Genomic DNA, 13,405 nt, shown 5'->3' with positions numbered 1-13,405 from the left:
GGTACGTCACTGTGAGCACATCGCTATCCCTGGACATGCCTGTGCATCAGTATCAACCTGGAGACTGAGCGTATCTGAGGATGTGGTCAGATGAACCGTTGAAGGAGAAGTGCAAAGCACCTTTCCAGATTTTACTCACCGCCTACCAGCTGTCAAGCTTGAAGGACTCACTCCATGGATAATAATTTATGTGGTCATGATTGTAGTTCTTTTACAAATCTGCATAAGTTGTACTAAGAGAAGCACTGAGAAAAATATATGCAAAGTAGTAAGAAAATCTAACTACTTCCAAAGGGGGAATTGATACCAAGACTTAAACAATTTAGTTAGCATACAAAGAACAGAGCCTTTTGTGCAAACTTTGTACAGATAAGTTAAGAAGATACTGCATCACATAAACTGAAATATGCTTTAGTTTTCCTGGAAAAGGGCTGGCTGTGGTCACTGGCTGTACTGGGTTATGTTGATGTTGTTTACCTTGAGATAAACAATGTACTGAGATACAGCACCTTGGAGGAGCCTCTGGGTCTCCTGATAATCACTGATACACATACAACCTTGAGACTTGGTATTGTTTACACACCAAACAGCAAAGTCAGTGAAATGCCCCAAATGGGTGTCCTAAGGCTGACCAATCTCATTGTAATGTTAAAACCCACACCTCCCAGCTAGAAAAGCCCCCCACCCAAATAAGCCCCCTACTCTCTGGGCATGCACAGTGAATTAAAAGAGAACTGGATCTTTCAGCTGAATTAAGAAAGATACTAACCAACAGTTAGCTAAGTGGTGGGACCAGTAGGCATAACTGACTTTGTTAACTGTTTAAATACCTGTCATGATTCCAACTGGGTGTGCAGGCTAGGAGGAAAAATCCCCCATGCGCCCAGCGCTGCAGTAAACCAGTGTTGGCTTTCTAAACTATTATTTGGTTTGGAGAGTTTTCGTGGTTACAATTTTCGGTAACATCCTCAGAAAACTCATGACCTTAAGTATTTCCAGGGACAGTACTTTCATTCATTTCGGTCACAAGAGGTTTCTTTTCTAGTCACACACAGTGTGATGTAGGAAACAAGGAGAGGGAAAGGGTGCTGGGAAGACTGCTTTTAAATCAGGTGGCCATTAAGGATTATCCACAAGTGAAAAAAACCTGAGTCCTGGCAGAACAAAGACAGCACAGGTGAAAGCAGCTCTCTGCAGATCCCAAGAAAAAGGAGAGGAAATAAGGCAACAGAAACTTTAGCACAGTCCTGAAAGTGTAAAGCCTAAGAAGCCTAGGCAAGGGGACCGCTTCTTCTGAACCCACCAAAACTGAAGCGGAGAGGCCACAGATGCCGAAGTGCATACACAGGATTTGGATAGAAGGCCCCTGGAGATGTAAGCATGTGCCCAGCAGAGAGGATTTAGAGCAACAGAAATCCAAAACATTTCCAAGAGAAAACAGAAGTAAGAAATATTATACAGCCTTTTAACCTTATATTCATCTTTTACTGTTCTGCAAAAACAGCAAATATTTTAGAAATCCTTCTGCAAAGTCTCAGACTATTTGCTGGCATGATCAGCATCCACAACAGCACAAATTATGAAGTGAACACCCACAGAAAGAATGCATTGGGAAATTTTCACGAGTCTGGACAGAACATACAGAGTGAAAGTTCAGCACAGGTCTGGTGGGCCTGATAAACTTCTAGACCAAACTTAAAGAGGAAAAATAGGGAAAGAATAGCAATGAGCCTTTCAGCAAATTGTGTCTAGAAACCTTGTATTAAACTGTTCCCACTCAGTTAACTGGCTTCTATAGTGTTATTTGAACTCTACTCTCTCCATTCTTTCCCATTTCTCACTCATTGAGAATTTTTCATTTTACAGGAGGCAGAAAAGAAGTAGTGATGAACTGAACTTCAGAGCATCCCACATCCCTAATACACACCCCAATACATAGCAAAGGCACAATAGTTTTCTGAACAGCCTCTATACCCACAGTGGAAGTATCAGTTTTGGCTTTTTAAAATCATGTTATGCTCCCACAAAACTGTTTGTAATGTTTAAATTGGCATTAGACAAAAAAATACAGGTTAACCTTTTTTGTGGAGTTCCCATACTTTATCTGTCAGAAATATGCACTATACACCCATTCTGTTTAAGGAATGCAGTACTTCAGAGGAAAAGAGTGTTACCTGTCTGCATACTGTCAATTTTCCTTTTGTCTCTGAATTCTTTCTATTTGGTGCTGACAAAATCACAAAGAAAAAAAATGCAGTTACAAAGATGAGGAAGTTAAGCATCAAGAGTGTAAATGCAGCTCATAAAGATGGGACTGGTCAATTGTCTTTTCTTCTTTAAAACAAACCTGAGTTAGATGCCTTGACTTGCAAAAGTGCATCTGAGGTCTGGCAGCTGCATAATTTTAGGCAAGTCTACACTGCAGGGTACCTGACCCTTGACTCCAAGGTCCCTATACTGGTGCTTGCCAAAAGCATCCTTTCAAACAGCTGTACCCTCCCATGCACCACACTGTCCAAAGTCCCATGGATTTGTCCTAAGGTTTCTGAGGAGAGACACAGTGCAGGCTTATTAGCGCTACACTGATTCCAGCAACCCTAAGGAATATGTTCATATAGCAAGTTGGCTGAACCAGTCTAAGACCCTTTGTAAAAGGGTGATTAGTCCACACCCATCTGAGACAGTCTGACTGTCCATGTTGTTTCCTGTTAACTCCAGCCAAGTGCAGGTAGAGGATACTGGATTGCAGTTTTTGACTCTTAAAAGGCAGCAGCAGGTTTTAGATGAGAATTCATTCACAGCAGAGCAGAGTCACCTGAGGCTTTATATATGCTTCTCAATGTTTGTGGTGCAGAGTGACTGCATGACAGCCACACAGACCTAAGATGACCAGCAGTGGCTGGAGAACTTTTGGATGAGGAAGTAGACCTGCAGAAAGTTGAATTAGGTAGATACCCATTCAAGCACCAGATGATCAAAAGAAGCATGACCAGCAGGTCAAGGGAGGTGGTTCTCCCCCTCTACTCCTCTCTCCTGAAACCCCGTCTGGAGCACTGCGTTCAGCTCTGGGGGCCCCAACATAAGAAGGACATGGACCTGTTGGAGTGAGTCCAGAGGAAGCCCACGAAGATGACCAGAGGGAAGGAGCACCTCTCCTATGAAGACAGGCCGAGAAAGTTGGGGTTGTTCAGTGTGGAGAAGAGAAGGCTCCAGGGAGACCTCATAGCAGCCTTCCAGTACCTGAAGGGGGCCTACAAGAAAGCTGGAGAGGGACTTTTTAAAAGGGCATGTAGTGATACGACAAGGGGTAATGGCTTTAAACTGAAAGAGGGTAGATTTAGATTAGATATAAGGAAGAAATTCTTCACCATGAGGATGGTGAGGCACTGGAACAGGTTGCTCAGAGAAGCTGTGGAAGCCCCATCCCTTGGATTATTCAAGACCAGGTTGGATGTGGCTTTGAGCAACTTGGTCTAGTGGAAGGTGTCCCTGCCCATGGCAGGGGGGTTGTAACTAGATGATCTTTAAGGTCCTTTCCAACCCAAACCATTCTATGATTCTATGATTTAGTAAGGACAAGACTAGCAGGCTGCTGCTTTCCTTCAGAAGACGGCTATCTCGAACTGACAAAGAACCAGGAGCAACTAGATTAAGACTTGCCAGCCAACTGTGGGTACTGTGGCAGTACAAAACAGAAGCTGTTGATACTGTGGTTTTGCCACAGTTGGCAAACACTGCTAATAGGGTTGAAACACCTTTGAGAAGCTTTTAACTGTTAATACTAGTGTGTTAGTTGATCACACAATACCCCATAGGAATCAGTGTAATGACAATGATAAAATGCAAGATGGGAACATTTGACATTTCTCTACTGAGTCCATGAAGGGATATAATGGGACCAAAGTCTACGCTTAGCTCAGTATTATCTCACTATCACCAACATTGAGCGCAAAGGAAAGAGAATGAGATAAAGTAGTATATTGTGGAATTTCCTCAAAACTCACCATAGCCTCCATTACTTTGCAGCTCACTGACAAATTAAACCACAGTAATATCTGTGTATGTGAAGGATTTTTCTTCCATGAATTCTTTTAATCACCTTTTGAACTCTTGCAAACTCCTAGCAAGCAGAACATTCAATGACAAGGAATTCCACAGTTCAACTACATACTGCTTAAAATTTAAGTTTGTTTGCTTTAGACCTATCAACTTCTGGGAGATGCCTAGATATTATTCTTCCCAAAAAGCATGCTGAATGATGGGTAGACTCTATCTACTATTTCAGGGGTTAATTGCTTATGCTATAGAGTCCTGGATTTTAAGCCCCATTTAACCCCACACTTGGCTCGAGCTCCTATAGCCTCAAGGACCAACATACACTCCGTCTCTGCTTTGTCTCTTTCTCCAAGGGCAACGCTACAGGCTTGGGGACGAGTGGCTGGAAAGCTGCCCTGCAGAAAAGGACCTGGGCATGCTGGCTGACAGCCGGCTGAATATGAGCCAGCAGTGTGCCCAGGTGGCCAAGGCGGCCAACAGCATCCTGGCCTGTATCAGAAATAGTGTGGCCAGCAGGAGTAGGGAGGTGATGGTGCCCCTGTACTCGGCGCTGGTGAGGCCGCACCTCAAATACTGTGTTCAGTATTGGGCCCCTCACTACAAGAAGGACATTGAGGTGCTGGAGCGTGTCCAGAGAAGGGCGACGAAGCTGGTGAGGGGTCTGGAGCACAAGTCTTATGAGGAGCGGCTGAGGGAACTGGGGTTGTTCAGCCTGGAGAAGAGGAGGCTGAGGGGAGACCTCATCGCTCTCTACAATTACCTGAAAGGGGGTTGCAGAGAGGTGGGTGTTGGTCTCTTCTCCCAGGTGACTAGTGATAGGACAAAAGGAAATGGCCTCAAGTTGCTCCGGAGGAAGTTCAGACTGGATATTAGGAAAAATTTCTTCATTGAAAGGGTTGTCAGACACTGGAACAGGCTGCCCAGGGAGGTGGTTGAGTCACCATCCCTGGAGGTTTTTAAAAGATGTGTGGATGAGGTGTTTAGGGACATGGTTTAGTGGTTGACTTAGCAGTGTTAGGTTTACAGTTGGACTTGATGATCTTAAAGGTCTTTTCCAAACTAAATGATTCTACGATTATTAACAGGTTCTCCACCTCCCTACAAGATTGTGCAAAAAAGACTATAGGAAACTAAATACCACCATAAAAAAAAAAAAAAAAAGCCCCATCACTCTGCCACCAATAATTCAACTGACCTACAAATTAATACTGCAGTGAAGACATAATCAGGAAGTTTAACACATTTAGTTCTGGTTATTCTACCATATCGTTCTCAGGCACAAATATGTTCACATTTAAAAAGAGCAAGTCATGATCATACAGGCTTTATTTACACCTTTATTAAGTACTGATTTCCTAAACATAATTTATCTTATTTATAAAGCAGTTATTTTAAGAATTCATAATAACTATGCAGTTAAACAAAAGTCTCTGTTACTCAAAATGAAATATAACACAGACAACCTATTCACATAGTCAGGTTTTCCATTAAAAATATTGAATCTACATTCAATGGCAAAATTATCTTAAAATAAAAAAAAAAAAAATTAGGATTTACCTTCCCATTCTGTTGGAAAGTCACCCATTTCATACTGATATGCTTGACGATTTACTGCTTCTACAAATCTTCTTTCTGGTATAATCTGCCCTGTAGGGAAAAAAAAAAAAAAAGGAAAAAAGAAAAAAAGGCAGTTAAATACATAATATTTAAATTGCTGATTATGTTATTGTTTTGAAAGAACTGTACCTATTCACACAAGTGCAATGATGTCTACAGGATAAAAACGAAGGATTAAAGTACTGAGAAAATGATTACCATCCAGATGTCAATTTGAAATGCTATGTGTTTCAGTAACTTTAACAGAAGCTTGTATGTTCTACAGTTGACTTGGATTATTAAGGACAAGTATATTTCAATGCAAGTTATCCACCTTAGTGATCCCTCCCTTTGAGAACGCTTCTCTGAAGAACTGTTGATCAGTTTTCTGTCAACTGTTTTTTCCCTCACCTGGATATCTTCCACACGATTGCTGATGAGGGATCAGAAACTTGATGCTGTTCTCAAGTCAAAAACCAGCACTGAAAGTCCACTGGTTAGCTTTGCAAATCAATCAGGGCACATCATCTCCAGTCACTGGCAATTGCTCTGTGCATGTGAGCCTTTTCACATATGCTTGCAAACTAAATCTTTTCTATGTTAAAAACGAAAAACCATCAGGTAGCTCTCTGATACGGAACATTCAGTATATTGAAAGGGGAGCCAGTGTGGAGAATCTGGATCTACATCCCACCCACAGACTCTACTCCTGCCAAAGTTAACCAGTGATGTAGCACACAGGACAATGACTGTCAGATATCATGCTACTGTACAGAGAAAGAGTATTTTAGTTTGCTTTTTAAGCTAGCAGATAGTGGAATGATGTCCAAGTTCCCCATCCCTCACAGGGAAAAAATGTAGCAACACTTGCCAAGCTTTTTCTCCCAGCTTTTTCCCTTCCTGGAAGGCTGATAGGGAGAAATTTGACATTTTGAGGAAACGGAAAGAAATATCTGCATAAAATATTTTCTTTCATAATGATGTGATTAATGCAGTTGATTCCTTCTGTATACTTTCAACAAGTATTGCACATGATGTTACTTTAAAACTGATAGCAGTCAGAAGTTACAATTCGCCCATCTCTGGTTAATAGCTAAACTGCATACTATTGTTCGTTATTAAATATTTAATACAGTAAAATAAGAACTTCTGTTGAAACTGCAGTTCCTTTTCTAAGTACCTTCTTTAGCTTTACAATATTTCTTTTTATTTTTAAGCAATGCAACATTTGTACTGTTTCAGATATGCCACCAGGCAAAGAAAATAGCGTAGCATACCTTCATCTCTAAGATTAGATATTTTTAATCAGTGTTGAAAGAGATATGACTTATACTTATTTGTTTTAGAAATACACAATTCCTACATGTGGAAGATATTATACTTCATACACTTGCTTTAAAATAATTTCCTTTCAACAATACCATGGATAATTCCATTTCTAAAACTCTTTATCTACGAAGCAAAACAAAAATACAGAATTACTTTCTTCCCATCAGAAGATTGCTAGAAAAGCTGAACACCTATCTAATTAGGTCTGGTCCTATATAAGTCTCAGAATTAACACTTTCCTTCATCGTTGGAAAGTCACTAGATTTTACTGTTAGCACAGCACCCTTTAAAAACCTGTCCATAATTTGAGTCCTACACAGGTAGAACAGTCTGAGTAAACTGACATAAGCAAAAGTAACGAAGAAGTGTATTTTTCTACGTGCTACCACGACTTCTGATTGATGTTGTATCTTCCTGCATTCCCAAATAAAACGTTTTTAACTAATCTACTTTTAACAAAATACACCAGTTTATAGTCTGCTGCAAGCTTTCATAAAACGTGTGTAAAAAATTCATTCTCCAGATCCCACAGTCAAATCACATTGTAGAGCCAAACTCAGAAAATTATTTCCCAAAGACATTATTTTGAAGAATCATCACACTGTAGTGCTGGTGGCTTTTAAGCGCCTCTGCATTTTTGATGCACGCACGACACTAATTAACTTCAACTGCCTGATTTGCGTTGTCCCCTAGGTTTCTTTTGGCAGACCACCACTGAGAAATAATTTACACAGACTTTTCTATTGAAGATCACACTGAGGCCTCTCTAGATGTAATTAAAACCCTTTACAGTTTAGCAAAGTGTTTTTTCATATTGAAGATATTAACTATTCTGCTTTCTATTAATACATTCCTACTTTTTCAAATAGATACTGTGTTCTTTGCTACTACAACTCAAGAAACTTCACTTATAAGTGAAGCAATTACAAACAGCAATATAAGAACCACTATTTACAGTTTTAACTTTAAATTAACCTCATTTTCATGTGACCACTAGATCTTAGAAACATGGAAGAACCACTAACACTTCAAGTTGTGATTATATAAAACACAACATATCTAAAGATTAACAGCCAATAACTCATCAAACAAAAAGCAGATTACTTCAGAAAGAATTTAACAGATGCACAGAATACTCACACAGAATACTCAGATATAACATCATTTACACAAAACATTATTTCATCATCAGTAACACAACATAAACTTTACCTGCTGGAAACAAAGGTTTCTAAAATTTTTTTCAGCACTGTCTTACAAAGCTCAACAGAGTGGTTCCCCCATTTCTTTCCTCTTGTTTGGTAACACCTCAACAAACTGCAGTTTTTGCTGAATATGAAGCAGTAGTTAAGTTAGCAAAGCAACTGAACTATCATCAGTTCTTCACACAAAGCAGAGAAAGAACTACTTCTCTAGAGGCAAGAAAAAGATTATTTCTCTATAGGCTGCAGCAGTGGCCCATCATATTCAGAGCAAGATACGAAGTTCTCATCTTTACTGGAGGAGAAGGAAAAAAAGTTTGTTGTGAAGAAAGGGCAAAACAAACCTTTAAAAGGTGAACAATAATTTGTGCAAGCCCAGATCCCTCCTTTGCATAGATTTTTAGCTGAGGGACACTGTTCATTGGTGACTATTCCATGTTACCCTGTGGTCAGAATTTCAGTATTTCTGCAATAATAAAATTCACCTTAGAGAAGTCATCAGCATTTTAAAAGAATACTTTCCTCCCAAAGATTTCTGATTTTTTTTTTCAAAATTTATATTTCTATGAAGTTAATTAATTTATGCTAAATGACAATAACTTTCAGTAGTTCATTGTATTTCATACAATAAATCAATACAATACTCTGTAATAAAAGTTTAACATTTGCACCTAACATATACCACTTATGCACATAGTTATATTTTCTCCAACAATTCATACACTTGAAGTCATCCAAAACTCTTTATGCTTCATAAAATCATACTAGAAACTCATTCCAACTTTTAAGAGCAACGAGGCCATAGGCTGCTTTGTTCTATGGTTCTGATTTCCATTAATGTCAAAAGAACCAGGATCAGTGATTTCCAGTTTCACAGTGAGGCAGGATCAAATAATACTAAACCTGGTAAGTGCTGAAAAAGTAAGTGTGAAAAAGCTTGACCCTGAAAGTACCGGGCGCTCAGGGTCAAAAATCATGCTTTGACAATGCCAGAGTCATAGCCATAACATCTTAGTATTATTTGTTATTATGTATTAATTGCTGTACCTACTATCACACACTGTGTACCAAAACAATTGTTCCCACTTTGCTCTGATTTTCTACAGCATTTACTACTAGTGTCCAGTAAGGTGGAAACAGTTTGCCGTGTTTAATTCACTAGGTTACCAGATTTTGTCAATACCATTCATTAAATATTATTTGTAACCTGCTAACAATGGATTTGGCATAGTACAAAAAGGGTAGGCTCATGTTGCAACAGAAGCTGAAGATAGCCAAGAAAGTTTTGATCAAGTTTACTTACATCTCTGAAAGTCTAGTCACAGCAAATTTCTTCCACCTTATCTCTGAGATTGACAGTCTTCCAGACTTCAGCCCTGGCAACTAACACTAGCCCAAATCATGTCTACATTTACTGCAACCTCTAGTCAATGTACCTTAAAAAAAAAACCCTATAGTCTAAGTAGTTTAAACACAGATAAGATCAGACTTATCGGTCTGGGTCGGTTGCAGGAGAGTAAGCATCATGGTCATGAAGTCACCAGAGAAGATGTCAGATTTTAATGTGGAATTTAGACGAGGAGTTTTAGCTTTGCCAGAGACATGTCCCGACATCATAACTTTTGTCAGAAATGTGTATTATCATAATAGCAGCACATGTGATGCTGTCCCAAAAGACTTTGCTTCTCCTCTGAAATTTCCATGGACAGGGACTTTTCCCATCTTGATAGGATCCACTGTCAGTTTCCCAGCGAAAGGGATCTGTATACAAATCATCTTCAAAAGCTTCTCTAGGATGGACTGTTGGTCCTCTGGAGAAGTTCTCACTCTTGCAAATGTGACCAACATGTGCTTATGGTATGGTTAGCCTGATTTTGTCCCAAGTGTTAATCCAGGATGTCAACTTAACAAATCTGACTCTTGATGCCATCTAGATTCTGCCCTTCTTATAAGCATATGCTAAACAATGAAGTTTTTGCAAACAAGGCTTACTATCCAACTATTTACTAACTAGCAACTGATTTATCACAACGTATACATACTTGTCAAGCAAACAAAAGCCAAATAAACCCATGTCCAGAAGGAAGACCATACATTATTCCTTGAAACAAGAGCCTCAATCTTTATTTCTGAGAAAATTTTTATCTCCTTAGTGCAGGAAAGTTATTTACATGCATACGTAACAGGAAAAACTGCTCAATATCGTTGTTGCTGTAGTCATGTATGACTGTAAGGAAATTAAACACCTTATCCTGTTAGATCAAGAAATTTTGCCTATTTTCCATAAAGTAAACAAGAAAGACTTAGAACAGCGCCTTCCAAACAGGCAACAACTCAATACTGCCCTATTTAACCCAACCCAACCCAAGTAATATTGCAGGGATTCATTCTGATTTCATGCATCAATGTTTATCTTTTGCCTGCTAACCAGAATAGTTTTGACACTGTTTGCTTCATTGTTTCTTTGGACGGATAAAGTCTGTATTTTGCTTAATACAGAACAAGCTTATCCCTCAGCCCTCTGAAAAGACAATTCCTTTTACAACAGCTATCAGACATCTAGAATGTACAGGTTGCAACTTGATTCTGTTTTGCAGTTAAAATCAGTTATGCATACTAAAATTTTCCAGTTTGACAGAAATGGCAAAATTTTTTTCCCCTTTTAAATCAAAAGGCCTATGCTTGTGTGGGTCATTAGTCCACACTAATCACATTTTTGCTTAACCACTCCATCGCATGTGTCCAGTCACTGATACACTGAATGTATATACGTACATATATACACATACATATGTTCTATGGCCCATTGCCTAATTATGATTTCAGAAGAAAAAAAAAATTACAGTAACATAATGTGTAATGTAGATAACAGCAATGTTCAAATGAAAGTTACTTAGCCAAAGTGCTGATAGTAAAGACATGGCTTAGACCAATGAGACTTTGGAAAAATACCTACACAATCAGCCAGGAAGGACAGGTGTGGGATGGGAGTAGGGAAGGGGGAAAAAAATAAAGAAGAAAAAAAAAAGAACAACAACAAAAAAAGAACACTGAGTTTAAAAATGCATTTACTATAGTTAAAATGTGAATAACAAGATAAAAAAGAAAACAACACAGTCATTGGGTTTTACCGGTTTTTAAATGTTCGCATATCCCTCCTCTCTCCCAGTTGTACATCTATGCCATTTTTCGAAGACTGCTACCTCCCTAGTCTAGTACCCTGCCCTGCACATGTCTGTCAAGGATGACAAAAAATTAATATGAAAATTTGTCTGGAAGCTGTCTCTTTGAAAAGAAAAAAATACATGCATAACTGGGTTGTAAGGCTTATTGATACACCAAGCTGTAATTTCTGGAACTGGCAACAGAACAAATATTCTAATAACGATGCAACCAGTAGCAGCAGAAAACACCAGGAGAAGTAAACCAATTATACAGTGTGCAATGCCAGTAGCTATTTCATTATCCATTTTCTTAAGGTGATCTACAACAGTAGACCTCACTGAAATCAAAAGGAGGTGTTTTCTCAATACACTGTTCCCTCCATTCAGTTTACTAAGACCAACCATACAGTACCATATCATTGTCAGTAGGGTTACTTTTACAGAAAAAGCTTAGTACATTTTAGAACCAAGTCCTTTAAAGGTGATCTTCAGAATGTTTCTCAATTCAAACTTTAAGCAAACGTTAGCAGGAATAGTCTCCCAGAAGTTATTTTAAATTAATGATTTAATCATTAATTCAAATCAAGAAATTCAAAACACTAACATACAGGTGTCCCACTTTCTCTTTCAAACTGGTCTCTTTAAATCACAAACCATATTTCTGTCAGATTGTTCCAACTGCCAAAAGTTTAACAATTTCTATCTGGATTATGGCTAACTGTATTTAAATGTCTCTTACCTGATTGCTTAAGTATAAACAAGTATTTTTTTCTAAATTAAAACAACTTTTGCTATGGAAAGCTCAAGTTTTCAGAAAACTTTAAAATAAATGTTTTAAATAATACACTTCTGTTTTACAAACATCAAAAAGTCTAGAGAATATTCTAGCAAATCATTAATGGAAGATGCCACTTTTTACTTTGTTCTTGGCAAGGGGGAATCTGCAAAGAATAATCTGATACTTTTATGATAAATAAAGCCAAAACACACGCAGAGAAGTCAATGAGTTTTCTATTGAGTTTAATGGTATCAAGCCACAGCCAGAAATCGGGACAGGCTGGATCGATGGGCCGAGGCCAATTGTATGAGGTTCAACAAGGCCAAGTGCCGGGTCCTACACTTGGGTCACAACAACCCCATGCAACGCTACAGGCCTGGGGAAGAGCGGCTGGAAAGCTGCCCCACAGAAAAGGACCTGGGGTGTTGGCTGACAGCCGGCTGAAGATGAGCCAGCAGTGTGCCCAGGTGGCCAAGAAGGCCAACGGCATCCTGGCCTGTATCAGAAATGGTGTGGCCAGCAGGAGCAGGGAGGTGATCGTGCCCCTGTACTCGGTGCTGGTGAGGCCGCACCTCGAATCCTGTGTTCAGTTTTGGGCCCCTCACTACAAGAAGGACATTGAGGTGCTGGAGCGTGTCCAGAGAAGGGCGACGAAGCTGGTGAGGGATCTGGAACACAAGTCTTATGAGGAGCGGCTGAGGGAGCTGGGGTTGTTCAGTCTGGAGAAGAGGAGGCTGAGGGGAGACCTTATCGCTCTCTACAATTACCTGAAAGGAGGTTTGCAGAGAGGTGGGTGTTGGTCTCTTCTGCCAAGTGACAAGTGACAGAACAAGAGGAAATAGCCTCAAGTTGCGCCAGGGGAGGTTTAGGCTGGATATTAGGAAAAATTTCTTTACTGAGAGAGTGGCAAAGCATTGGAACAGACTGCCCAGGGAGGTGGTGGAGTCACCATCACTGGAGGTGTTCAAGGAACGTGTGGACGTGGCACTGTGGGACATGGTTTAGTGGGCATGGTGGTGTTTGTTGGTTGATGGTTGGACTTGATGATCTTACAGGTCTTTTTCAACCTTAGTCATTCTGTGATTCTGTGAAATACAAAGTATAAAATATTTGTACAAAAAAAAGTCACTGTTCAGATCACTCAGAGAGAAACATTTGCAAGCTTGCAAAATATTCAGTGCAAACCATGCACTGTGTGTGCCAGCACCACTTTACCCATCTCTGAAAGAAATCACGTCAGAGACGAAAAGTTTAAAAATACATATACATGCACGCATATC

The 13,405-nt window shown here is 39.5% G+C and overlaps 1 protein-coding gene across 1 annotated transcript in view; it reads right to left on the bottom strand.

Moving 5' to 3' along the window:
* NDUFAF2 (NADH:ubiquinone oxidoreductase complex assembly factor 2) overlaps positions 1-13,405 on the bottom strand; it is a 77,325-nt gene that overhangs the window by 27,158 nt on the left and 36,762 nt on the right. The window contains exon 2 of the mRNA XM_059833599.1: positions 5,614-5,703. Coding sequence (XP_059689582.1) covers positions 5,614-5,703 — 90 coding nt within the window. The remainder of the gene's footprint in view (positions 1-5,613; positions 5,704-13,405) is intronic.

Source organism: Gavia stellata, chromosome Z (assembly GCF_030936135.1).
Source record: "Gavia stellata isolate bGavSte3 chromosome Z, bGavSte3.hap2, whole genome shotgun sequence".
Classification (NCBI taxonomy): domain Eukaryota; kingdom Metazoa; phylum Chordata; class Aves; order Gaviiformes; family Gaviidae; genus Gavia; species Gavia stellata.
This window is presented reverse-complemented; position numbering and strand designations above follow the sequence as displayed.